This window comes from Hippopotamus amphibius, chromosome 1, assembly GCF_030028045.1.
Source record: "Hippopotamus amphibius kiboko isolate mHipAmp2 chromosome 1, mHipAmp2.hap2, whole genome shotgun sequence".
Taxonomy (NCBI): Eukaryota; Metazoa; Chordata; class Mammalia; order Artiodactyla; family Hippopotamidae; genus Hippopotamus; species Hippopotamus amphibius.
The window spans coordinates 132969908-132996820 of record NC_080186.1 but is presented as its reverse complement, the minus strand read 5'-3'; the positions used below and the strand labels follow the sequence as shown (position 1 = coordinate 132996820).

At 36.5% G+C, this 26913-nt stretch overlaps 1 protein-coding gene across 16 annotated transcripts in view; it reads left to right on the top strand.

The window, feature by feature from the left end:
• RANBP17 (RAN binding protein 17) overlaps positions 1–26913 on the top strand; it is a 348910-nt gene that overhangs the window by 233212 nt on the left and 88785 nt on the right. For all 16 annotated transcript variants that reach the window (XR_009052817.1, XR_009052822.1, XM_057729240.1 and 13 more), the window contains 4 exons: positions 8105–8178; positions 9637–9717; positions 26214–26277; positions 26370–26478. Coding sequence is in view for 14 of the 16 variants with exons in the window: in XM_057729240.1 (XP_057585223.1) it covers positions 8105–8178; positions 9637–9717; positions 26214–26277; positions 26370–26478 (328 nt within the window). In the remaining 2 variants the exon portion in view is untranslated. The remainder of the gene's footprint in view (positions 1–8104; positions 8179–9636; positions 9718–26213; positions 26278–26369; positions 26479–26913) is intronic.

Sequence of the window (26913 nt, the reverse complement as noted above, 5' to 3'; positions counted from 1 at the left end):
TGTAATCCATATAACCACTTCCAGGCTTTGAAAAGCACTTCACTATGCCTCTGCTCACAGCCTCTAGAATAAAATCAAAGTCCCATGAATATTTTAAGTGACAGCCACAAAGATCCTGAGCCACACTCTCCCTGTATCTGAAGTTGGGAAGACCTTCTGTTCTTCCCTCATCCCTAACGCCAGGTGGCGGGTCCCTAAACTCTGTGCTTTTTAGGTGGTACGCCTGAGGAGTGATGTGTCCAGAGTTCCAGAGAAGGCTTGGAAAGTAGTTAAGGTGAGTTGAGCTGCTGGTTATTGTGGTGGATCACCAGTCCTTATGCTTGTCTCACCACAGCCCCAGATTCTTATTAAAATAGGCACATGCACAGTGATACGTGTAGGGGTGCTTTGTCTTGATTCCCTTTTTATGCACTATGTAATCCTACATGTGCGTGTTTTATAACCAAATGTTCAATAGTCAGCTAACAACCAGTATTAGCTGTGAAGCCTCTGTTTAGTGTGATTGCATAGTGTGAAAGCAGCCTACGTTTCTTGATTATAACATTTCTGAAGTGGCCAGTTCTAACCAGTTATTCATACATGGAAGGAGAAAGTTGTATTTGACTACATTGGATAGCATCTTCTTTTGAACAGTATATAGAGCACATGTATCTCTTATGCCAGAATATGTTTCTGGCTGACACCTTTGAGTGGTATAAGGGATTAAACAAAATCTTCTGCTTCCCAGCTCCCCACCTCTACCATCACCCTCTCACAAACTTCATCCAGCATCAGTTCTTTGCTCCAAAGTGTAATCATGTCATCTTATAAATTTGCTATTGCAAAGAATTATAAATCAAATGCCTGAAGTGCCCCTTCAAACCATGATCTGAAAACCTTCTGCCAGAATTAGTCAAGCCTTCTTCCAATAGCCTTGTGCCATAGCCATGGTTAGCTTCTTATTGTATGAGCTTTGAAAGATAATATATTTACCCAAGACTTTACCATGGCTTTAGCCACAGAAGACTAGTTTAACAGAAGCTTGGCCCCAGATAGGGAGTGAGTTGGCAGCCAGCAGGAGCAGAGCTGTGTCAGGACAAATGTACACTCCCCATCTTCTCTAGTTGGCTTTCAGCTGGTTGCACCACAGGAGTCTTTCTATGGACTGTGTATCCTGTGACCAATAACTGGTGCTCTCGACCCAGGTCCCTCTTGGCTAGTGAAGGCCTGTCGGGAGACATTAGGTTCATGCTGGTGGAGATCCTTAGTCAGTGGCTCCCTGAAGGAAAATGAGGCAAACAGCCAGCTTCTGTTGAACAGGTGGTAGTTAGACCTTAGATCTGGTCAGGGGTGGGAGGGAAAGAATCTCTCCAAAATTACCAGTATTGCTGGTTTTCACACTGTACCTGTGCTCCTCTTTCTAATAAATGATTGTTTAGAAACTGATCCAAAAATATCTCTGGCAGCATCTGGAGCCCTTCCTTAGCAGTCTGGATTTGGGCCCAAGTTAGGAATGGAAACCCCGCTGGGGTGCAAGCAAAAGAGGAAGCATGTTCTTAGCCATGCATCAGTGGAGGCCCCTACTGGGAGAGGGGATTATCACAAGGCAGCAGGCAGCCCTGCACCCCAGCCTGCTGAGTTCATGCTTTGTGCCACAGGATGTGGAGCGAAGGAAATGTGAGGCCAAAGTGGTCGCTCCAAGTTTTCTTATACAATAGCTTATTCAAGCAGATTGGGAACGCCTCTTAAGAGATTTGTTAGGTACATGTCCCCTTAGCAAGATGGCCACCACAGATGGTAGGTTCAGATATTCTAATTGAAATAAATACTTAACATTCATATTTATTTTACATATCCATGACCAGCTTTTCTTTATCAGATGTCATTCTGTATTCCTCTGAATGAGGCAAGCAGATTCCTAACCTTTTACCATTTGGTTTCCAATGTAAATTACGGTTTTAAAATTAAATTTTGGCAAAAGATTTTTTTTTTACCTAAATTTTGGTCCCGTATTTTGTGATGTTATTTTAAATGATATGGAAAAATTAGCCGGGATTAATGTGGATCTAATCAGTATCACCAAATTTATGTATTTGATATGCAGCAATGATGTCTGTACCATTAATTCTCTTGATGTGGTCACAAGTTAATTGTGATGATCATATTTTATTCTGCTTCAAACATTAATGAGAGAGCTCAATATCTTTAGTACCAAAACTGTTTAGATCCAAGTCATTAAATGCTCTATTAGTTTCCTCTTACACCTTTCCTTTTCCTCCCTCCCCTCCCTTTCTCTTTAATGGATCTCATATAGCAAGTACTACATTGGCCTCAAGGGCACTTGAAGCCTAAGACAAAAATATGGAAATTGGTTTCTTACTCTCCTAAGTGAGTTCACACTCAGTTCCAAAATTCTTTTTCTAAGGAATGTTAGTGCTTTTATTATATTGAATCCTTTCCAGTGACAGGTTTTGTTTTACCAAATTACATTCAGTTAAAAATCTTGATTTATAAGTCATTTCAAGAGATTAAAACAATGCTTTAAAATTCACAGTTGTGAGTTTTTAAAATTTTTGTGGTATCAATTTTATATTATTGGATGTGAATTTTTTATACTAAATTGGTTCAGGAAAGTATATCATCTGATGGCAAAATACTTTGTTGTTGATTTCCACAGCACTGCTAATTTTCTGCACTGAGCCTGCTTATGAAAGCTCTTTGAGAAGTTATAACATCTTAAACATTTATAGAAGGCCTAAGGGTATTAACTTATTGTAATTTTCTGAAGATTCATTATCAAAAATCTTAATTCATTATAACAACTCTTATGAAAACCTCTAGAACCAGTGTTTTCTCTTATTTTCTTATTTGCACACAATGAGAGATTCATTGTTCTTTTTAATTTGTTTCATGTGGTGCTTTTGAGTACATTTCATAGAGGGTTGTTATTGAATTTCTGTGACTGTCATTATATATCCATACAACCTTTAGGAACTAATATTCTGGGTTTCCCAGTTCTGTAATCTACTTCAAATTTAAGGATTGACATAATTAGTTTCTTCAAAGTTATAACCAGAATGTTAGAGACAACGCTGCAGATACCCAAGACCAAGGATTCGGATTCGAAAAAGAAAGCAATTTAAAAAATTATCACAGCACATGCTTTTATTCTTTATTAAATTAAATTTACAGCTCAAAATCTTATTGCTGTTTGTATGTGTATTCCCTAGTCTGGTTTTCTTATCTTGTCTGGCTTCTTTTTTGAAAACCAGATATAATATCATTTCAACTACCTGCATGTGCTCAGGCAATATTTGTCACTTAGTTAGTTTAGAGGTTAAAGAACACATTGGATCACTGAAGCGTTATATACATATCCAAATGCTCTTTTCTGAAGTGTAAAAGAAGCTTCGTAGTAAAATGAAGAGATAAGAAAACATATTAAAACAGTTTTTTAGGATCATGCCTTCTTATATCTGTAATAATGATACTTTCTTGCATTTCTGATGACTTCCTGTATTTCAAGAGCCAGAGAGATGGATGACTGATTAAAATGGATAATTTTTCTAGCTTCTAAGACAATAACTACTTAGAAGCAGAAAGAATTTGGTTTTGTATCATGCAATTTTGAAGCTTTATGCCTTTAACAAATGCCATTTCTGACCATGATTAGAATGTGTTAATTGACTAAAATATACATCAAGATTTCAAAGTTAATAACAAATTTTAAGGTTTTGTTTTTATTAACCTTTTTTCTGTATGAAAATCTTCAAGGTAAGCACTTTGTTACCCTTCTGTTATTTTTTATGTAATTTAATTTTCTCTTGGAAAGGTAGTAGCTGACAGTACCAACACCTACTATTAGAAGGGGTCCGTGAAAGTGGGTAAGAAGGGAAGCAGCATTTGTTGAGTAGCTGCTAAATGCCAGGTTCTGTGTTAGGTATCATCACTTAGTCTTCCCAAAAGCCTGTAAAGTAGGTTTTATTATTATTCCTGTTTTTCAGATAGGAAACTAAGATTCAGAGACTTTAAGTAACACCTAGTTAGTGGCAGAATTCAAATCCAGTTATCTTTGGGACCAAAGCCTATGTTTTTTCTATGTTAGCAAGTTTATCAAGACACTGTTCTAAGTACTTCTGGAGATGTAAAGAGAAATAAATATTTTCCCTGCCCTCAGGCAGCACATGTTTGAAGTAATGGAGGAAACAGATATTAACATGGAAAATTAATACTACAACAAGATCATATTCTATTATATGAGAAGTGCCTCTAACAGGCCAGCAGCAGTGGATGCTCTGAGTATCCAAAGAGGGGGAGAGAGTTCTTCTTAATGAATCTACAGAGAGAGCTTCTTCCAGAAATATTTAAGCATTGAAGCTACATATTTTTGTATGTAAAATAGATAAACAACAAGGACCTACTGTATAGCACAGGGAACTATATTCAATATCTTGTAATAACCTATAATGGAAGAGAATCTGGAAAAGAACAGACATATATATATATGTATATGTATAACTAAATCAATTTGCTGTACACCTGAAACTAACACAACATTGTAAATCAACTATACTTAAGTTAAAAATAATAATTTTAAAGAACTACATCTTTTTAAATAACAAAACTTTACCAGTGGACACCTGAGTCAGTGGAGTTTGGAATATATTACTTTTACAGAAAAAAAGTTCTTCGTAAAACAACACACCTTTTATTGGTTGTTTTCCTTTTGTTAAAAAATTATGAATGAAATGGAATCAGCCAAAATGCACATTTTAACATTACACTCTTATTATTCATTTAACAAACATTAATTGAGTATTAGGCATGGGAGATAAAAGACGGAGCTTCATCTCTGCCCTCAGGAAGTTTGTAGTCTAATAGAGAAATACAGGCATGTTTAAAAAAAAAAAAAAGAAGGAAGAGAGGGAGGAAGGCACAGGCTGATAGGCAGAAACTAGGTCACAATGTGTGCATCGCTGATTATGTGAAACACATAACCAAAGGCATAACGATTTATTCAACTTCACTGTATCCTTCAGAGAAGGATAGACAACACAAATGGGCTTAGTCTCTTATTTCTAGATTTTTACTCATTTTTCACTATGATCAAATTATCTTTTTTTTTCAAATTATCTTAATTGATTATGAAATAAAAGATCAGGAATCTATGAACTAAAAGTGAGCTTTTTTCCTTTTCTTGCATTCCTATGCCAACTCCTGTATCTTTCCTTAAAATGAGTATGTGTTGTGATGTAGTTTCTTCTTGCTGTCATAAAAATTATTTTTGGTGAAGTGATAGAAGTTTTAGAAAATGTTGAAAACCCATAAATATTGTGTTAGAATTTTTTCTGTAGAAAACTTTCATTGACTTGTGCTTTATGATGAACGGTTTTATAGGTGTTTCCTCACTGGACAAATTTGTCCTCAGCCCCAAATTATGTATGTCTGTGGTATAACTACATTTCAAATGTTTGAAGACATTTTCATATTATCTGCATGCTCTCTGAATGATAAGGTGCCTTGGAAAATGTGAGACAGTCTTTTAAAAGAAATGCAGTAATCATACATTGATTTTAAATGACCCTGTCACACGTGAAAACAAATCAGATTGTTGCTCTTAATGAGCTTTTCAATTTACTATTCAGTAGATGAGATAAGTGGATTTAAGAGGTAATGATCCTGTTTAGTGCTCAAGCTTGACTGTCAGATCCTAGTAGTGGAGAGAAATCCCTAGGGACAAAAGCATTGACACAGTTCTAGATGGGATAATGGGAATCAAAGCTAATGGATGATAAAAGGAATGGTGCAAGTTACAAGGATAATTGTGGATTAAAGCACTGCCATGTGTCAATGTTGACTGTTTTTTCCAGTATCTTATTGGGTCAAAGCTGATGCTTTGGGAAGCTGTTTTGACAGCAGAGCACAACAGATCTGCCTCCTTAGATTCCTTCTTTCTTGAATGCTGGAGACACAACAGAAAACTTCCTTGTAGGAACTATCAATTAACAAAATATTTTTAATATGTTTAAATGTCTTAAATATTTAAAATCACATTGTTGTTATGTTTTTATTATTCATTATGGCATGGGTAAAATCAAGATGATTAATGTGATCTTTGCCATGAAAAATAGCATGTATAAAGTCTTGAAAATGTAAAACTTTATTTTACAAAAATACAGTGTAGTAGGGGAGATGGACACCCAAACAATTAGAATGTGAAAAGCACCACACTAGAGGAATGGACCGGACGCTATAGGCATATAAAGGAGAGTACAGCTTACCCTACCAGGAAATGGAAGGAAGGCTTCAGAGATGACCTTTGAAAGAGAATCAGGGGAAGAGAAGGAAGAAGGCCAATTCAGGAAAAATGAACAGCACGTGAACTCAGAGAGATCTGTAATTGCATGAGAAGCCTCAGTATTTCATGGTATTTCATTGTGACTTCAGGTTGAGGGAAATGATAGAAGATGAGGTAGATTGGGGCCAAGTTGTGAAGGGCCTTGTGTGCCATAATCACATCAACATCAGATTTCCCAAGGGACCCAATTTATTCCCATTCATGAGAGAGCTTTTGGATCATGTCGAAGTAAGGGAAGCTTCCCTTTTTACAACCATTCTTCCTTTGAACCTTAAAGGTTTCTGATGATTGAGGATTTGGTGGTAACTAACTTCCCTACGTTTTCTCTTTAGTTCCCTCTTCCCAGCAAACATCTTATAGGAACAGTGATAGCTTTGATCTTACAAGAAGAGATGAACTCCTCCTCTCGTGAACCAAGTCACAGATACCATAATTGAAATGCTTTTCAATTAGGGCTCAGAAGTTAGCCTAAGAGGCAACAGGAATTTGAATCTCAATCTTCCTTTCTTTCTCTCTCCCCCAGTTTCGCCCCTCTACCTTTCTGCCCCTTATTTCACCTGCCCCCCCCCCCCGCCCCCGTCTTTCTCCCTGTGATTCACTCTGTTGGTCATAGGACTTAAAGTCAAAAACCTGGAACACAAGCTTCTGGTTGAATAGTGTTTAAAATCCAAATATGAGATCTCTGCAATGAACAGCTTTCCTCCCCTGTATTACCATGTAACTCTGGATGCTTTGTGGTGTCCTGTGATTTTTATCTCACCTTCACAACCTATGACATTATATCAAGGTAGTGTTTACATATGAAAAGCAAAAGGCAGAAGGAGTGAAAGCTAAATTGCCATACCATAGGAAATAGGCAGATCAGGAAAAAGTAAGAGAACACAATCACAAGGGATGGAATCAGAGAAGAGAAATCCCATACAGCTGGTGCCTGGCAGAGATAACCTGGAATCACACCAGAGCATCAGGGAGCATGAAGGTGTCAGCCCACCTCTCAGCTTGGCCAGGCTATTAGGGAATATTCCATTGGCTGCCAGTGGCATTTTCCCACTTACAGTGGGATATGTGTTTATAAGCTCAGTGTGGCTTGGGTTGGGACTGAAATATTACACCCCAAACTCTGCAACCAGCACTCCCTAATGGGAAGCTTAGTGGATTCTCAGGCCCCGATGTATTCAGCAGAGAATCCCTGAGCCTGGGATTTCAGTTTCAGCGTGGAAAGTAAGACCTATCTCTATATTTGGGGGAGCTTATTGAGAGATATTTGAGGAGAATTTCTATAAATTCTTTACCTTCCTCTTATTTTTGAAATCCTTATTTTTATAACTGCCTAACATAATCCTGAATTATTTGATGGCTTGCTAAAATCCGGAATAAATGGAAATTTTTTAAATGTTAGAATCTTTTGTTGAGGCACTCCACTTCCCAGCCCTTTACATACGTATGCCCATCTTTGAGAAAGAGGTGGTTTATTACCACTTTGAGAAAAAAAATTATGTGGTATGCTGGGAATAAAATGAGTATGTGAATGTGGGTTTATATAGGTGTGTATATATTTCAAAATAAGCGAGGTGCTTCCTGGAAGAAAAAGAGGACAGTTAATTTTTAAATTATAAAAATTTTTTTAAATTCTTAATTTGTTCTTCCCACTCGTTCCCTACATCAGTGTGGACAGCGCATTAAATCTTTACATTTGTTCAATTTGAATAGTCTTTTGCAAATATATGTTAATGATAAAGCTTTTAACAATTAAATGTTTTCATGCAGGTGTATGCCCGTATGTCAGAAGTCTTAGGAATAACAGATGACAACCATGTTTTAGAAACATTCATGACGAAAATGTGAGTCCCTGCTTTGGTTCTTTGATTTTTCTTTTGTTATGATGCTTTGATCTCTTTAGTGTGCTTAAATCTCTTTGTAAATATTAATTTTTAATAAGAGACTTTTTAAATTATGCTTTACTTCTTAGAATGGTAGCATTGTTCTTATCTGAAACTTAATTTCACATATTTAAAATTCACATCCAACAAAAAAAAAATTCACCATCCAAAAGACATTGTTATTTCTCAAGGTATCCATACAACTGCAGTATGCAATATCAAAACATGGTTTTAGAAAGTTAAGATTTTGACTCTTCAGTTCAATTGGACAGCCTTTTTTTTAATTAAAAGAAAATACTCAGTTTTAAAGACCAATTCAGGAGATTATTGCAAATTGGAATCATCGAGAGAGATTTGGTTGCCCTCAGACAGGGCAGTCATTGATTCCAATAGAAACCTTTGGCTAGTAGAAAGGAACAAAATTGGGACATTATAGTAGAGACATGGATGGACCTAGAGACTGTCATACGGAGTGAAGTCAGAGAAAAACAAATATTGTATATTAATGCATACATTCAGAATCTAGAAAAATGGTACAGAACAACCAGTTTGCAAGACGGAAATAGAGACACAGATGTAGAGAACAAACATATGGACATCAAGAGGGGAAGGTGGGGGGGGGGGATTGGGGTGGCATGAATTGGGAGATTGGGATTGCCATATATGCATTACTAATAAGAAAAAATATATCAAACTATACACTTTAAATATATGCAGTTTATTGTATGTCATTATACCTCAATAAAAGTCCTTAAAAAAAAAACTTTGGCTATTGGAGACATATTCATAGAAACTGTCCTTAAATTATCCTTATAATATTAGCAGAATTAACTAGTTTCTGGCCATAGACGTAACTTTGTACACTTAGCCTAAACGTCTATGCCTCCACTTGACATCTTACTTCATCTAGGTAACAGATAGGTAGCACTGTCTTACTTGCAGAGAACAAAGCTAGGTAAACAATCATCATCATAAGAAATGAGTTTTGGAACCACAAAAAACAATCATCATCATAAGAAATGAGTTTTGGAACCGCAAGTTTGATAGTTCATTTCTCGGCAGTAACTGTGAATCTCTATGTGACTTCCTTTGTAACTCCTGTTGTCACTCCCTGTTATGTTTGTGTTGGATACAAACTTAATGTTTCTTTTGTGAAACATTTAGGCAACTTTTTAATTTACGAAACTAAATTTATAGAATAACACACCATTTGGAGAGCAGTGTTCATTGCGCATTGATTGTATATAATTTTGAATATGCTATAAAAAGAATAGAAAATGTTCCATTGGTATTTAAACCCACTTCATGAGATGTTTCTGATTTAGGTCATCTAACTTACATGAATGTATGTGTATTTCCATGTTCTCCCTACACAAGCAAATACCTTTATTATAATTAAAAACTTTTTTTCATATTTAGTGTTACAAACCTTAAATACTGGGGAAGATGTGAGCCTGTAATTTCAAGGACTCTTCAGTTCCTAAATGACCTTTCTGTTGGATATCCTTTTTACTATATCTGATAATGTACATAAACAACCTCACAAGTGCATTCTGTTGGCCAGGTATTTTCCTTATTTATAATTTTTCAAGTGTTTTTTTTTAAACAAAAAAGCCTTTGATTTAGCCTTCTCTGTAAATACATAATTTTGAAATATTGATATTAGCTACATAATTTGAAACATTTTATTCAGAGTCACAGTTGAGTTTTATATGGATATATAGATTTTTAACTATTTATAAGGTTATGTTTATACCCACCCAGGTTTATCAATGGATACATAAGAAAGTATGCAAACCATGTATGTTTAATCCATGATTTTTCATAATTGTCAGGACGTTCTTATTTTAAAAGAAGACGTAACTAATTTTAAGATGATCAAAATGTTCTAAAAATATTATTTTATAAAAATTGAATTCCTGAGAGTCAATATTTCTTCAGTGTTCTTCAATTGAAATAAATATTATTTTCACTAGTTAAGAGGCACGAAGATGTAACAGAAAGGGAATTATAAGCTTTTTGCCCACTTCTTTGATTATTTCCTCTACCAAATCAACATCTTATTTACTCTAAAATAAGATTTTCCATTATGCATTAGATGTTTAGGTTTCTCTTTAGCAGATTTTAAAAATGTAAAGCCAGAATCATTCTTCCTTATTAGATTATAGTTGCTACTTTTGTAATGTTTCTACCAATGAGAAAGAAGCATGTAGATTGCCTTTTATATGTTAGCTATCAAGTATATAGGAGTTGTGAAAAATAAGCGTTGGTTTAGCTAACCACTAAGATTAGCTGGTATTTTAATATGAGGACAACATTCTGAAAATGGGTGGCATTGGATGGAAATCTTTAATGTAGGTTCACTTCAGGAATATGTTTGTATTAGTTAAGTTTAAAATTGTGTTCCTTGGCAAACCATAAAAGATTTCCAAAGTATTAGACACCCACTTTTGTGCTGGAATTTAATATGCAACTTTTTATTGGAAAATAATCGTCCTTGTCTGGCAAAATCCACCATGCAATATTTCTGTTAGTAGGTATAATGCAATAAAGACAGGGAGGGCTATTTATCACTACAAATTTTGAGGATTTCAGGATTCTTTTTATTATTTTAATATATTTCTTTGATATTAAATCAGAAAAATGATAAATTACACCTGTCCAGGCTGTTTTTCCTTTTTACTGGAAAGTGATGTACAACCCAATTCCAGTGGTCATTTTGGCTTTTTAAGATATGTATTTTTTCTTATTAAAAAAAAAAACTCAACCTGTATTTTTTTTAATAATAATGCTGAAATACTCTTTATTTCTAACATATGAAGTGGTTTATAAGTACTTCCTAGTATTGCAAACTCTGGCCTTTTCACAATGTATTACTTTGAGACCGTATTATCTGGAAAGAAGCCTATGTTACTTTATAGCACATATCTATATATAGATGTACCCTGTTTTTTAGGTTGAAATTGAAATCTAATATAAAATTAATTTGATTTGTATTCTTTTTTGTGTAATTTACATAATGCCTAATTTATTTGTATCTGCTATTTAAGATCCTTTCCTATCACTTATATCTTTTATATATTCTTTAATCCTAAGATTATAACCTTTTATTTTACAAGTCATTTATTGCTTTTGAGCACTCTTTTTTGAAGTTAATAAAAAATCATATTTTCAGAAAGCTTATTAGATAAAAGTTTAAAAGCTATCGCATTTTAAACCAAGGGATAGGCATAATTTCAACTTGGGTACATTGATTTATATTTTTTAACAATTATTTCAGGTTTGCATATTTAGAAATATATATTAACTCAATTTGATTTCAGTGCTCAGTTATTTGAATTATAAATCATTATGTCCCTTCTAGCTGATCAGTCATGAAATATCTTTGAATTCATTTACATAATGGAATATGTGAGTGGTGTATCTATTTCAGTGCAGTTGCTGGTTACCTAATGCATGTTTTGTTGTTTCTAATCGATTTCCTTATTGTAATGTGTTTTTAAATCCTGACTTTAAAGCAGTACGTTTTTTCTGTGTTAAAAGTAAGATGACACTCTTCAGCGATAGAAGCAGTTACGCAAGATAAAAATCATCACAAGTTGACCTCTATAAATGGAAATGTTTATATATTAATATTCAAAATGTTTGTATTTAAAATGCTAGTAACATGGGACTTTCCTGGTGGTCCAGTGGTTCAGACTCCACGCTCCCAATGTAGGGCGCCTGGGTTTGATCCCTGGTCAGGGAACTAGATCCTGCATGCCACGGCTAAAACCCAGCACAGCAAAATAAGTAAGTAAATAAATAAATAGTAAAAAATAAAATAAAAATAATAAAATACTAGTAACAAATAAATGAAAAGCATGTTATCTTACTATAAAATCTTAAACTATTCCTTATTACTTTCACAATGCATGTCTTCAAATACTTATTATTCTTTTGTTTTTTCTATTTTCTTCTTCATAGTGAATCTTACTCATTATTTATGGTCCTCATAGCCAGTCTCTGAACTTTGGTGTTCTTGTATCTGACTGCTTGTTCGAAAGTTGAAATCACAAAAGATCCTCATTTTTGTTTGGAAATTGAAATTACAAAAGATCCTCATTTTTAGGAAGTGCTAAAAAGCCTTGTGTTTACTTGCCTAAGGCAGTAGTCTCAAACTTTAGTGATAATCAGAATCACTAGAGTTCTTGTTAAAATGCAGATTACTGCTGGACCCTACCCCCACTCCCTCCGCCACCCCAACCCCCAGAGTTTCTGTTTTAGGAGGTGTTAGACTGAGGCCTGAAAGTCTGCATTTTCATCAGTTCTCAGGTAATGCTGGTGGCTCAAGGACCATATTTTGAGGGCTTCTGCCTTAAGTTAATTAGAAAATAGAACCGAATGTCCTAAACAGAAAAGGCAGGTGTTTCTTCTATACACTCTTCTCTGAGGGAATTTGTCTTTGCTTGGAAAAGGCAGACTTGACATTTTTAGGAATAGTCTAGTTTTCTAAATAGCAATATGTGTGAGGAGGCTACCATTATGTTAAGTCCCCAAATTTTAACTGGAAAGCCCTTGTTGCATATACCCCCAAGGTTTCTGTTGGTAAATTTGAAGCTTTTTAAATTGGGAAGATTATTGTAACTTTAAAATCCAGTGGCCTTCCTGAGAGAAAGTTTGTTTTCCCAGCAGATTCCTTACATGTGGCATATATGATACATTTAGCAAATATGTCTAGTAACTTTTTTAATGTACTTTTCAAATTTCCAAGACTAAATTTCAAGAATTTCAGATTCTAAATAGCTTTTTCTAACAGGCACAGAGTTGAAATGACTCTGTCCTGGGGCAGCCCTCCCCAGTTAGGTTTAATACTTGGGGATCTTTTTCTTGCTTTGAAATGTGTTCCAGTCATAAATTCTAGTTTCTGTCCAAATGGGAAAGGGGTAAGATTGTTTAAGTGATTAGGACAAAGAAGCTGCCAGGAAAACTGGAGTGCGAATAAGGGTCATACAGAGCAATCAAGTAAACATACTTATTTTACACGCTGAGAAAGAGGGAGGCAAGTGTTTCATCCAAAATTCTGCTTGTTTTTTAATCATTATTTCAAATTTTTCTTTCTTTGAAAAATAACTGATCAGTATTTCTACTGCAGTTCGTTTACTCAAATTTATAGCAGTTACATGTCTCTGGGTTTCAGATAGATAATAATGAGAAAGGAAATTTCATTTTCTGTTAGGCCCTCTGTTGGTAGCTGCCCTTATTACATCATCCTCAAAGGTCTGAGAAAACCCAAAATATCTTTAACTTTTAATACACAGACCCCATTAAAGAGTTCTACATTAATTCATGAATTTATCCAAACTCATTTTACCCTATTGATAATGTTAACTTCAACAGTTCTTAGAATTAATAACTTCTTCACGTTACTGCAGGGCCACATACATAATTCACGGGGCCCAGTACGAAATGAAAATATGGGGTGCCTTGTTCATAAATGATTAAGAATTTCAAGTCCTCAGCAGCAGAGCATTGAACCAAGCAGAGGCCTTTATAAGCACAGGACCCTGTGCAAGTGCATAGTCCGGACGCCCATGAAGCTCCCTCGGGTTATCTGTTAAAGAATTCCTTCCATTTGGCTTCAGACTAACTCTTGAAGACTGAGACTATCTCCCATAGTCCCTGTACACCAAGATTTGGTGAATCCTGAATGAGGTGGAGAGGATGAAAGATGAAACAAGGGTCTAGAATGAAATAAGGGTGGAGGATGAAAGTAAAATTGGGTATGTCTGTTACAGGAAATATTTAGTAATAAACACTAGTAATTCTGCTTTTGTGAAACAGTATTAAAATGTATTGCTTTATTTCAGTGAATATCACCATCTCCAGATGGTTTTCAGAATGTTAAATAAAACTAGTTTCAGCTATAACCCTCAGGCATACTTCTATTAACATTTCTCATCAAAAGAAATGTTGATTTATTTCTTTGTTTACTGTCTCTGTCATCTTTGGAAAAGTCATCTCATAATTTATCTGCTCTATTTGTTTGTTTTTATACTAGCATCAAGTGTGAGAATCCTCTACTCCTTTTCTGTAGCCCACTTATGCAGGCCTTCTCTCAGTTCTTTATAGATTCTTACTTCACAAGATTACCTTCCTCGAGTATTGTTTTGACCTGATCATTTCTCTTCCCAAAAGCCCAGAATCACTTCCACTTACTTCTTGGGTCAAAGTAAAATTATTGATTTAAACTTGAGTTCTTTAATGGTACTTGACTTATTGAGTTCCCATAACTAATTTCCTGATCCACCACTAAACCACAATTTGTACTTAATAATTGGGCCAAGGAAATTTATTTTGCCTTCCCCTTACCCTTCATTATCTTTCACTGAATCACCACATGTGCTGTGCTCTTCATTTGACCCATTGTAACTCACTTAGGTCTCTCTTAAATTTTCAGGTTTAGCTAAGAACTTGGTAGAGCCATTCTAAAGTAGTTATAATCCTTAGTCACAGTGTTAACTGAAAGAACGTGAATGAGTCATTTAATTTCTATGGGGCTCAGTTTCTTCATCTGTAGAAAGGGAATATTATCTATCTCTTAGGATTTTGTAAGGATTAAGTAAGATGATAAATATGTAACAGTGTATCTATATTATCTAACAATAATAAAGAACCTGGTACTACTGACCCAGTTACATGGTAGGTGCTACTAAATACTTCATTTTCATTCCTTTTCTTTTTCTTAATGTTCTTGGACACCTAGTTCTTATCTATATTTCTGGGGATGAATATAATATAGCCTAGTATTGGCTAGTCCTCTCTCCTATTAGGTTGTAAATTATTAGGGATTAGGACTCTTTTGTTTCCTTTCCCTGTAGTTTCAAAACTTCATCACATAGCAGGCATTTGAATATATTGTTACCTTTCCTATTGAGCGACTAAACCTTAATTCTTAGTCCTTTTAAGTAGTTATTAGTATCCCTTAAGATGTTTCATTTTGGCTATACCTGTTTGGATTTTTTTAGTCTAGTAGGGTTCATGAGCATAATTCCACTTTTGAAATAACTAAATATTTCAGTAATTATACTATATACCTATCATACCTACAGTAATTTCTGACAGGTGATTTTCTTATCTGTGAACTTTCTTCTGTCATCAGGATCTAATTCTATCTATAGTATTTGTAAAATGTATGGCTTTTACATAATTGCCTAGATTAACCATTATCTACTCTCTTGTGCTTAGTGAATGTCATGCGTCTAATACATCACTTCTTTGATTCTAAAACAGAAATTTTATCACATTTTAACAGTTCTGTAAATAAGATATTTTATAATTGATATTTTAAAACACTTTTTCTTTGTTAGTAGCACATTTAAGAATGATGTTTTTTTATAAACAGTGGTGTTCTAGGATTGATGAAGTACGGCGCTACTCAGTAAAGACTTGATACCATAAATTTAAGTCATACTTAATGCTGCTGTGCCCATTAGCTGCTAACATGTGTGGTACCTATAACAAGAAACCAAGGCATTCTCAATTTGGTTATCCTTCTTTTCAAAGGATACAGATTTTCCAATTTTTGACCATCTCTAAGATACAGCATTCTTTCAACTTTGTCTTGCCTTTGTCCATTTGTCATGCTAACTATCAGTAAGGCCATCTTTACCTTCCTTGGTGTTTTTATAACCACATGGATACAGACAGAAGTCTTCTGAGCATTTTGTTTGTAATTAACATCAGCCAAGTTATGGAGTTTGCTCAGTCCTGGATGAATTGATGTCTCCTGAAAGAACGGTTTCCCTGTCCCTTCTGGGACCTAGTTCCAGTTTCAGTTGTATCTCAAGAAGCTAATGATCTCTGTAGAATCATTTGGCATCTTTAAAATCAAATGGATATGATATAACCCAGTGAAAAGAGCTTATACTTTCAAGTCACACAGACTTTTTAACTTTGAATTTGAATCTTGGCTCTACCACTTACATATTCCATGTGTGACCTTTATTAAATTCTCTTACTCACTCTTCTAGACTTCTGCTACTGTTGCTGTTACTGTTAACCACCATTTACCACATGTACTGTTATGAACTGTTGTCAGCAGGCCTCTGCAGTCTAACCTAGTACTGCCACCCGACTAAAATGGTGCAACTTAGATGAACACTGGTCTCTTAGAGAAGAATGAAGGTTATAAACATGATGTATCCATTTACCTTTTTAAAAAAATTACAGATCCTCTTAGGGCCATAACTAGCTTTGAATTGAATTCCTATGGGGGAATATAAATATTCAGATGAACTCTCATTTTTTTTCTTTATTGAAAAAAGTAAAAAAATTCACTCTTAATCTTTTTTTCTTTCTTTAGAATGTAATTAAAAGGCAGTGAGGCTGGCCTTGGTACAAAGTGCACAGATGCAATTCTGCAGAAAATGTGTCTTTGGCATATGAGATTCTTCCTGTGAATGTTCTGTTTATTGCTACCATAAATATTCTATTGTCAAAACATGACTTGCTGTCTATTAGCAGCACTGACAGGAAGATTCCTATTAATGGCAGCATTCTTATTACCCATAGACCCTGTCACTTTTAACTTTGCAATTCTAAGAGAATTGTATTTGGTAATTACTTAAGATATTTCTTAGCTTATTGATCCCCACCCCTGTTTAACTGAGTGAAGTTTGAGTGGCAGTTCTTCTGCTCAGTGATTTATACTGCAAAAAATCATCAAATCTGCATCTTTGTAAGCAGGGAAAAACTTGCTACCTATCAGCCCTGATCTTGTTTCACCCTGCCAGAAACACAGAGTGCATCGAGCACCCGCTGAGAGCAGTGGACCGAGGAAAATACATACATGCAGCCACTGCCCTTAGAAAGTTTACACTCTAATACAGAGATAAGCAAAATATCCAGTTGCTTAATATGCAGCTGAAATGGGTTGCCTTAGAGCCACAGGGGCTTGAATCTAAATCATACTAATTGCCTGTCTTTTGAAGAGTTTTCTTTCATTGTTTCCTCATTTGAAAAATAGAATCTATCTCATGGGATTGTGAGAATTAACCTTGAAAGTAGTAAGCATTCTATAAATGTTCATTCTCTGCTTCTTTGTGTCTTCTCCCTGATTTATAATTGGCAAAGACATTTGCATCACCTGATCCTCACAACAGTCCTCAGAACCCAAGATAGCTTGGGTATATCCTCATTTGTTGAAGAGGAAAACTAAGGCTAGGAGGGGCTGAGTATAGTACTCAGACTCTCATCCAGCTGATTGAATTGTGTGGTCAAGCTGAAAGCCCAGACTTCCTAACTTTTGTTCCAGTGTGTTTTCTTTTCTTTCTTTTTTATTTATTTATTTGGTTGCACTGGGTCTTAGTTGCAGCAGTTGGGCTCCTTAGTTGTGGCATGTGAACTCTTAGTTGCGGCATGCATGTGAGATCTAGTTCCCTGACCAGGAATCAAACCCGGGCCCCCTGCATTGCGAGCATGGCGTCTTAACCACTGCACCACCAGGAAAGTCCCTGTTCCAGTGTGTTTTCTACCCTTTTAAACCTACATCTGAGTGACTAAAATTTTAAGTTAGGCTTATCAGACCCAGTGTACAAAATTAATATACATCTGTATTTGGAGATGGTGTGAAGTAAAAGAGCAGTGTTTTCATTGGGACATAAATGGAACCATATAGAGGGAGGAGAAAAGATGGCGGCGAAGTAGAGAGACGTGGAGTGCATCCCTCTCCACAGATGCATTGGGAATGCACGGAAGGACGCAGTAATTCCCACAGAGAACCAGCTGAACACCAGCAGACGGCCTCGGACACCAGAAAGGGCTGCGGGGAGCCCGACATAGCCGGTAGGGAGGCATCTACGACGGCTCAAAGAGGGTGAAGCGGCGGAGCTGTGGCAGACAGGAGGGAGTGAGAAACATACGGAGGGTCCGCAGCGCAGCTCAGCGTTCCCGGACCGAGACATCGATCCGCGGCTGAACGGAGGGTCCAGGAGCGGGAGCGTGGGAACCGGAGAGCTGGTTCAGGGTGAGAGGCATTGTTGCCGGTAGGGTGACGGACCGAGAGGACAGAAGGGAGGAGGTCCGCGGAGAGGAGTGCCCGTCCCTGAGAGCTGCCCGGCCATGATGGCGGCTGGAGGCTGCGGGCTCACGGGCGGAGGGGAGGAGCCCCGCGCGTAGCCTCTCCCTCTCTTTCGTCGCCTCTGCAACAGGCAGTGGAGAGACATCCTGCGGGCCACCTAAGGTGCTCAGGGATAACGAGCACTCTCAGGCACTCGGGTGGGGCTAGATTAAAACCCCTTGCAACGCCAGCAGCAGGGAGGCTGCCGAGAGAAAAATAAAAAAAACAACAACAGCATCAAAAAGAAAAAAACCCCGAGAGAGGCCCAACTATAAGACTTTCTGTTTATGCCTGAGTCACCAGCGCCCTCTGCAGCAGGCACCTCCAAGCCTGACTGAAGCAACAGTGTGCCACTGCTCGCTCACTCCCAGGAGAAGGAGCCACTATTGTACCCTCTCCCTCTCCGCACACCGACGCTTACAGACGAACAATAAAGGAACCTCTGCTGGTCACAGAATAACGCAAAAAAAACCCAAGGCAAGGAGAAGGACACTTACAGCTGAGACACTAAGGAAACAGAAATAGTAGTATCAATACCTATTGAACTGGTCCATTCTGGGATCAGTTCTGGATTTTCTTTTTTTTTTCTCTCTCTCTTTTTTTTTTTTTTTTTGATTTATTAAATACGATCTTCGCCCTAAGGGATCTACAAGTTTTATAACATAATTTTTTAATGATATTTTTTATTCTTTTTTTTTTTTTTTTTTTTGCCTTTTTATATATTTCTATATCTAGCTAAGTTTTTGGTAGTACGGACAAAATATCTCTCATACTTTCCTTTCATCCCTATCTTTTATACATTTCTATTCCTTTTTATTTGCATATTTCCAACCACATTACGCTCTTCTGTTCCCCTTTCTTCCAGCCTTTTTAAGTTTATTTTATCTTAACATACTTATAAGCAACACTATCGGGCTGCTCAGACTCCTTGCTCTATTCTCCAGATGACGCACTGCCTTGGTATTTAATATTTGGCTTTTGTCTTTATCTTAGTTCTTAGTACAGTTGTCTAATTACATTCTGAGAATCTCCACTCTCTCTGGTGGTACTCCAGCTCTTTTCTATATTTGATCCTAGCTTACAAAATCTCCCTGGATTGATGTTTGTATGTGTAGGGTGTTATTTGTTGTTTGTTTGCTTTTGCTTTTGTCTCTGATTTCTTCTGTTTCAGTTGTCAATTCCTGCTGGGTTTCTCTTTGAATATCTGATAGCACACTGGGGTTCTGTCATGTCTTTCTAGAGCCTTATGTCCTAACAGATTCAGTAATAGTGTGTCTTATACATGTATGTGTTTCCTAGACTTAGTATTCGTTTAATCCAATACTTGGACATTAGTCTGAGGCTTGGACAGTCTTCTATAAACACCTCTATCGCCAGGACAAGCAACCCCAAAAGTCTGGACAACCATGAGGAAACAAAGAAACACCATGCAGGCAAAGGAGCAGGAAAAAAACCCACAAGACCAAATAAATGAGGAGGAAATAGGAAAAATGCCTGAAAAAGAATTTAGAGTAATGATAGTAAAAATGATACAAAATCTCGATAACAAAATAGAGAAAGTACAAGAAACAGTTCATAAGAACTCAGAAAAACAAACAGCAATGGATAACAAAATAACTGAAATTAAAAATACTCTAGATGCTATAACCAGCAGAATGACTGAGGCAGAAGAACAAATAAGTGAGTTGGAAGATACAATGGGGGAGATAACTGCCACAGAGCAGGAAAAAGAAAAAAGAATAAAAAGATTAGAAGACAGTCTCAGAGACCTCAGTGATAACCTTAAATGTACCAACATTCGAATTATAGGCATCCCAGAAGAAGAAGAAAACAAGAAAGGGTCTGAGAAAATATTTGAAGAGGTTCTAGTGGAAAACTTCCCCAACATGGGAAAGGAAATAATTAACCAAGTCCAAGAAGCACAGAGAGTCCCATACAGAATAAACCCAAAGAGAAATACACCAAGGCACATATTAATCAAACTAACGACAACTAAACACAAAGAAAAAATATTAAAAGCAGCAAGAGAAAAGCAACAAACAACATATAAGGGAAAACCCATCAGGATAACAGCTGACCTTTCTACAGAAACTCTGCAGGCCAGAAGGGAATGGCAGGATATACTGAAAGTCCTGAAAGAGAGAAACCTACAGCCAAGAATACTCTACCCAGCAAGAATCTCATTCAGATTTGAGGGAGAAATCAAAAGCTTTCCAGACAAGCAAAAGTTAAGAGAATTCAGCACCACCAAACCAGCCTTACAACAAGTGCTAAAGGAACTTCTCTAAGTAGGAAACACAAGAAAAGGAAAACACCTACAAATACAAACCCAAAACAATTCAGAAAATGGTCATTGGAACACACATATCAATAATCACTTTAAATGTAAATGGATTAAACGCTCCAACCAAAAGACACAGACTGGCTGAATGGATACAAAAACAAGACCCTTCTATATGCTGCCTACAAGAAACCCACTTCAGACCAAGGGATACATATAGACTGAAAGGAAAGGGATGGAAAAAGATATTCCATGCGAATGGAAGTCAAAAGAAAGCTGGAGTAGCAATACTCATATCAGACAAATTAGACTTGAAAGTAAAGACTATTAAAAGAGACAAGGAAGGACACTACATAATGATCAAGGGATCCATTCAAGAAGAACATATCACAATGGTAAATGTCTATGCCCCCAATATAGGAGCACCTCAATACATAAGGCAAATGCTAACAGCTATAAAAGGGGACATCAAGAGTAACACAATAATAGTGGGAGACTTGAACACCCCACTTACATCAATGGACAGATCATCCAAACAAAATCAATAAAGACACACAAGCTTTAAATGACACATTAGACCATCTCGACTTCATTGATATTTATAGGACATTCCATCCAAAAACAACAGACTACACTTTCTTCTCAAGTGCACACGGAACATTTTCCAGGATAGATCACATCTTGGGTCACAAATCAAACCTCAGCAAATTCAAGAAAATTGAAATCATATCAAGCATCTTCTCAGACCACAACGCCATGAGACTAGATATCAATTACAGGAAAAAAACTGCAAAAAAGACAAACACATGGAGGCTAAACAATTCACTCTTAAACAACCAAGGAATCACTACAGAAATCAAAGAGGAAATCAAAAAATATCTAGAAACAAATGACAACGAAAACACAACAACCCAAAACCTATGGGACGCAGCAAAAGCAGTTCTAAGAGGGAAGTTTATAGCAATACAGTCCTACCTTAAGAAACAAGAGAATTATTGAATAAACAACCTAACCTTACACCTCAAACAACTAGAGAAAGAAGAACAAAGAAACCCCAAAGTGAGCAGAAGGAAAGAAATCATAAAAATCAGAGCAGAAATAAATGAAAAAGAAAGGAAAGAAACCATAGCAAAAATAAATAAAACTAAAAGCTGGTTCTTTGAGAAGATTAACAAAATTGATAAACCATTAGCCAGACTCATCAAGAAAAAAAGGGAGAAGATGCAAATCAACAGAATTAGAAATGAAGAAGGAGAAGTCACAACGGACACCTCAGAAATACAAAAGATCATGAGAGACTACTACAAGCAACTATATGCCAAGAAATTGGATAACCTGGAAGAAATGGATACATTCTTAGAAAAATACAATCTTCCAAGACTGAACCAGGAAGAAATAGAAACCATGAACAGACCAATCACAAGTACGGAAATTGAGGCAGTGATTAAAAATCTCCCAACACACAAAAGCCCAGGACCAGATGGATTCACAGGCGAATTCTATCAAACATTTCGAGAAGAGTTAACACCTATCCTTCTCAAACTCTTCCAAAATATTGCAGAAGGCGGAGCACTCCCAAACTCATTCTACGAGGCCACCATCACCCTGATACCAAAACCAGGCAAAGATGTCACAATAAAAGAAAACTACAGACCAATATCACTGATGAATATAGATGCAAAAATCCTCAACAAAATACTAGCTAACAGACTGCAACAGCACATTAAAAAAATCATACACCATGATCAAGTGGGGTTTATCCCTGGGATGCAAGGATTCTTCAGTATACGCAAATCAATCAATGTGATACATCATATCAACAAATTGAAGGATAAAAACCATATGATCATCTCAATAGATGCAGAAAAAGCTTTTGACAAAGTTCAACATCCATTTATGATAAAAGCTCTCCAGAAAATGGGCATAGAAGGAAATTACCTCAACATAATAAAAGCCATATATGAAAAACCAAAAGCCAACATCGTTCTTAATGGAGAAAAACTGGAAGAATTCCCTCTAAGAACAGGAACAAGACAAGGGTGTCCACTCTCACCACTATTATTCAACATAGTTTTGGAAGTGTTAGCCACAGCAATCAGAGAAGAAAAAGAAATCAAAGGCATCCAAATTGGAAAAGAAGAAGTAAAATTGTCCCTCTTTGCAGATGACATGATATTATATATAGAAAACCCTAAAGACTCTACCAGAAAACTGCTAGCACTCATTGATGAGTTTAGTAAAGTAGCAGGATACAAAATGAATGCACAGAAATCTCTTGCATTCCTATACACTAACAACGGAAGAGCAGAAAGAGAAATTAAGGAAACTCTCCCATTCACCATTGCAACCAAAAGAATAAAATACCTAGGAATAAACCTGCCTAAGGAGGCAAAAGATCTGTATGCAGAAAACTTTAAGACATTGATGAAAGAAATCAAAGACGGCACAAACAGATGGAAGGATATACCATGTTCCTGGATTGGAAGAATCAACATCGTGAAAATGACTGTACTACCCAAAGCAATTTACAGATTCAATGCAATCCCTATCAAATTACCAATGGCATTTTTCACAGAACTAGAGCAAGAAATCTTACGATTTGTATGGAAACGCAAAAGACCCCGAATAGCCAATGCAATCTTGAGAGGGAAAAATGGAGTTGGTGGAATCAGGCTTCCTGACTTCAAACTATACTACAAGGCCATAGTGATCAAGACAGTATGGTACTGGCACAAAAATAGAAAGGACGATCAATGGAATAGAATAGAGAACTCAGAAGTAAGCCCAAACACATATGGGCACCTTATCTTTGACAAAGGAGGCACGAATATACAATGGAAAAAAGACAGCCTCTTCAATAAGTGGTGCTGGGAAAATTGGACAGCAACATGGAAAAGAATGAAATTAGAACACTTCCTAACAGCATACACAAAAATAACTTCCAGATGGATTAAAGACCTACATGTAAGGCCAGACACGATAAAACTCCTAGAGGAAAACATAGGCAGAACACTCTTTGACATCCATCAAAGCAAGATCCTTTTTGACCCACCTCCTAGAATCATGGAAATAAAATCAAGAATAAACAAATGGGACCTCATGAAACTTAAAAGCTTTTGCACAACGAAAGAAACCATAAACAAGACTAAAAGGCAACCCTCAGAATGGGAAAAAATAATTGCCTATGAAACAACGGACAAAGGATTAACCTCCAAAATATACAAGCAGCTCATGAAGCTTAATACCAAAAAAGCAAATAACCCAATCCACAAATGGGCGGAAGACCTGAATAGACATTTCTCCAAAGAAGACATACAGATGGCCAACACACACATGAAAAGATGCTCAACATCACTAATCATCAGAGAAATGCAAGTCAAAGCCACAATGAGGTATCACCTCACAGCAATCAGAATGGCCATCATCACAAAATCTGGAAACCACAAATGTTGGAGAGGGTGTGGAGAAAAGGGAACTCTCCTGCACTGTTGGTGGGACTGTAAGTTGGTACAGCCACTATGGAAAACAATTTGGAGGTTCCTTAAAAAACTACAAATAGAACTACCATATGATCCAGTAATCCCACTCCTGGGCCTATACCCAAAGAAAACCATAATCCCAAAAGAAACTTGTACCATAATGTATACTGCAGCACTATTTACAATAGCCAGGACATGGAAGCAACCTAAATGCCCATCAACAAATGAATGGATACAGAAGATGTGGCATATATATCAATGGAATATTACTCAGCTATAAAAAGGGATGAGATGGAGCTATATGTAATGAGGTGGATAGAACTACAATCTGTCATACATAGTGAAGTAAGTCAGAAAGAGAAGGACAAATATTGTATGCTAACTCACATATACAGAATCTAAAAATGGTACTGATGAACTCAGTGAGAAGAACAAGGATGCAGATGCAGAGAATGGACTGGAGAACTCGAGGTATGGGAGGGGGCGGGGGGTGAAGGGGAAACTGAGACGAAGCGAGAGAGTAGCACAGACATATATATACTACCAACTGTAAAATAGTCAGTGGGAAGTTGTTGTATAACAAAGGGAGTCCAACTCGAGAATGGAAGATGCCTTAGAGGACTGGGGCAGGGAAGGTGGGGGGGACTCGAGGGGGGGAGTCAAGGAAGGGAGGGAATACGGGGATATGTGTAGAAAAACAGATGATTGAATCTGGTGTACCCCCAAAAAAATAAAAATTAAAAAAAAAATAAATGGAACCATATAATATTATTACAGCTTGAAGAAAGGTGTGAGTAAGTATGTAGGGAATGCCCAAGAGATGCGCTAGCTAGAGTAGGAACCACATGACTAGGGTAAACCCTAAGTAAGAGCGGAAGGTGTTTGTGTACTAAATAGATGTTCTTAGAACCCACTTCAGCCCTTATTTGATGATGACATTCATCAGAAATTATTTAGGCTTTGTGATCATGTTTTTGAATTTTCAACTCTATTCTCATTCTGAGTTCAACTGTTCAGGTGATCATGTGGTACAGTAGAAAGTAGTCAAACCTCAGGTCACATGTCAGCATTCTCAGTCCACAGTTGTGTGATCTTGGGCAAGTAACTTAATTTCTCTGAGCTTCTGTTTTCTTATCTACAGATTAGACATAATAAATAATACTTAACAATGTAATTATTAAGATTAGGTGGGTTAACAAATATAAAATGCACCTAGTAGGTACTTGAGAAATATTAGGTCCTTTAAACCTGTCCTTCAACACTTGAGGACAGGCAATCTGCTACACTCTCCTAATTGTATTCTGATTTTCTTCATCTAAAGCAGAATTTCCTTAGATTTCTACTAACTGAGCTCATGTTTCTTAGAATTGAATAATTTTCTCTTTCTTGATAGCCTATTATGGGTCTCTCATAATTATTTTTTATGAAATAATATTAAGTGAAAAGTTCTCAAGTTACACCCAAAATGTAAAAAGGGTCAGTTTTAATTTTCTACTATCAAGGCTCTAATAGTAAAAAAGTTTTTGTCTTAATTATAAAATTCATTCTTCCTTTCCATAACTAGAATATGTATGAGATAGGAAAAGTGACTGCACTGGTTAGTAATGGAATGGAAGGCATTTCTATAGGAATAACACTCTTTAGAAATAATATTTATTCTTTTTTTATATAAATTTATTTATTTATTATTTTATTGGCTGTGTTGGGTCTTTTTTGCCATGCCTGGGCTTTCTTTTTAGTTGCAGTGAGTGGGGGCTGCTCTTCTTTGTGGTGCGCGGGCTCCTCATTGCTGTGGCTTCTCTTGTTGCGGAGCACGGGCTCTAGGCGCATGAGCTTCAGTAGTTGCAGCACATGGGATCAATAGTTATGGCTCATGGGCTCTAAAGCACAGGCTCAATAGTTGTGGCGCACAGGCTTAGTTACTCCACGGCATGTGGGATCTTCCTGGAGCAGGGATCAAACCCATGTCCCCTTGCATTGACAGGCGGATTCTCAACCACTGCGCCACCTAGAAAGCCCCAATAATATTTATTCTTGATAAATAGAAATTGATGCCATTATAGTTCAGTGTTATTTTGTGATCTATTACTTATTGATAAGACAATTATACTTCCCCAGATTCCTTAACTTCTATTACCTATATCCTTTTAAAAAAACTTGTGAAGATAGATGCCGTGAAATTCATGCTAAAAAATCACACGGTGAGTCTTATTTCCTTTAATTAATGACTAGAGTTTCCCAGGTAGTTTAGGTAAAGCATTAGTAACTTTGGATGCTCTTTTGCTTTTACTAGAGTGAACACTTCCCCTTTCTTGGCATCAGTGACAGTTACAGTCTCAGTGACTTCAGGTGCCGAACAACCTTCTACACAGCCCTCACTCGTCTTCTGATGGTAGATCTAGGTAAGGTTAAGAATTTAAGCCTAATTAATAAGGGATCAACAGTATACTTGTGTGAATAAAGAAGTATCCCACTTGTGAGTACCACATTTAACTTTTTGGAATTTGTCATCTTTGACAGTTTTCTACAACTTTCTAAGACTGAGCATTCACTTGTTAGCATCAGAGCCAAAAGACAAATTTTTGTATATAAGGTGGTGTTTTTTCACTTCAAATAGTACTTGTATTAATTCTTTACTTCAGAATTTATTTTCTGGCTATCCTTTGATTCATTCATTTCACTGCTACAAATCAAAGAATAATCTTAAATACAGAAAAGCTTTATAAACAAAGATTTTCTTTGTAATGGCATTTAACCTAGAGAAAAAATGGCAAAGATGTAAATGTCCAACAGGGAATTATAAAATTACAGCATATCTACTTACTTGATGGAATAAT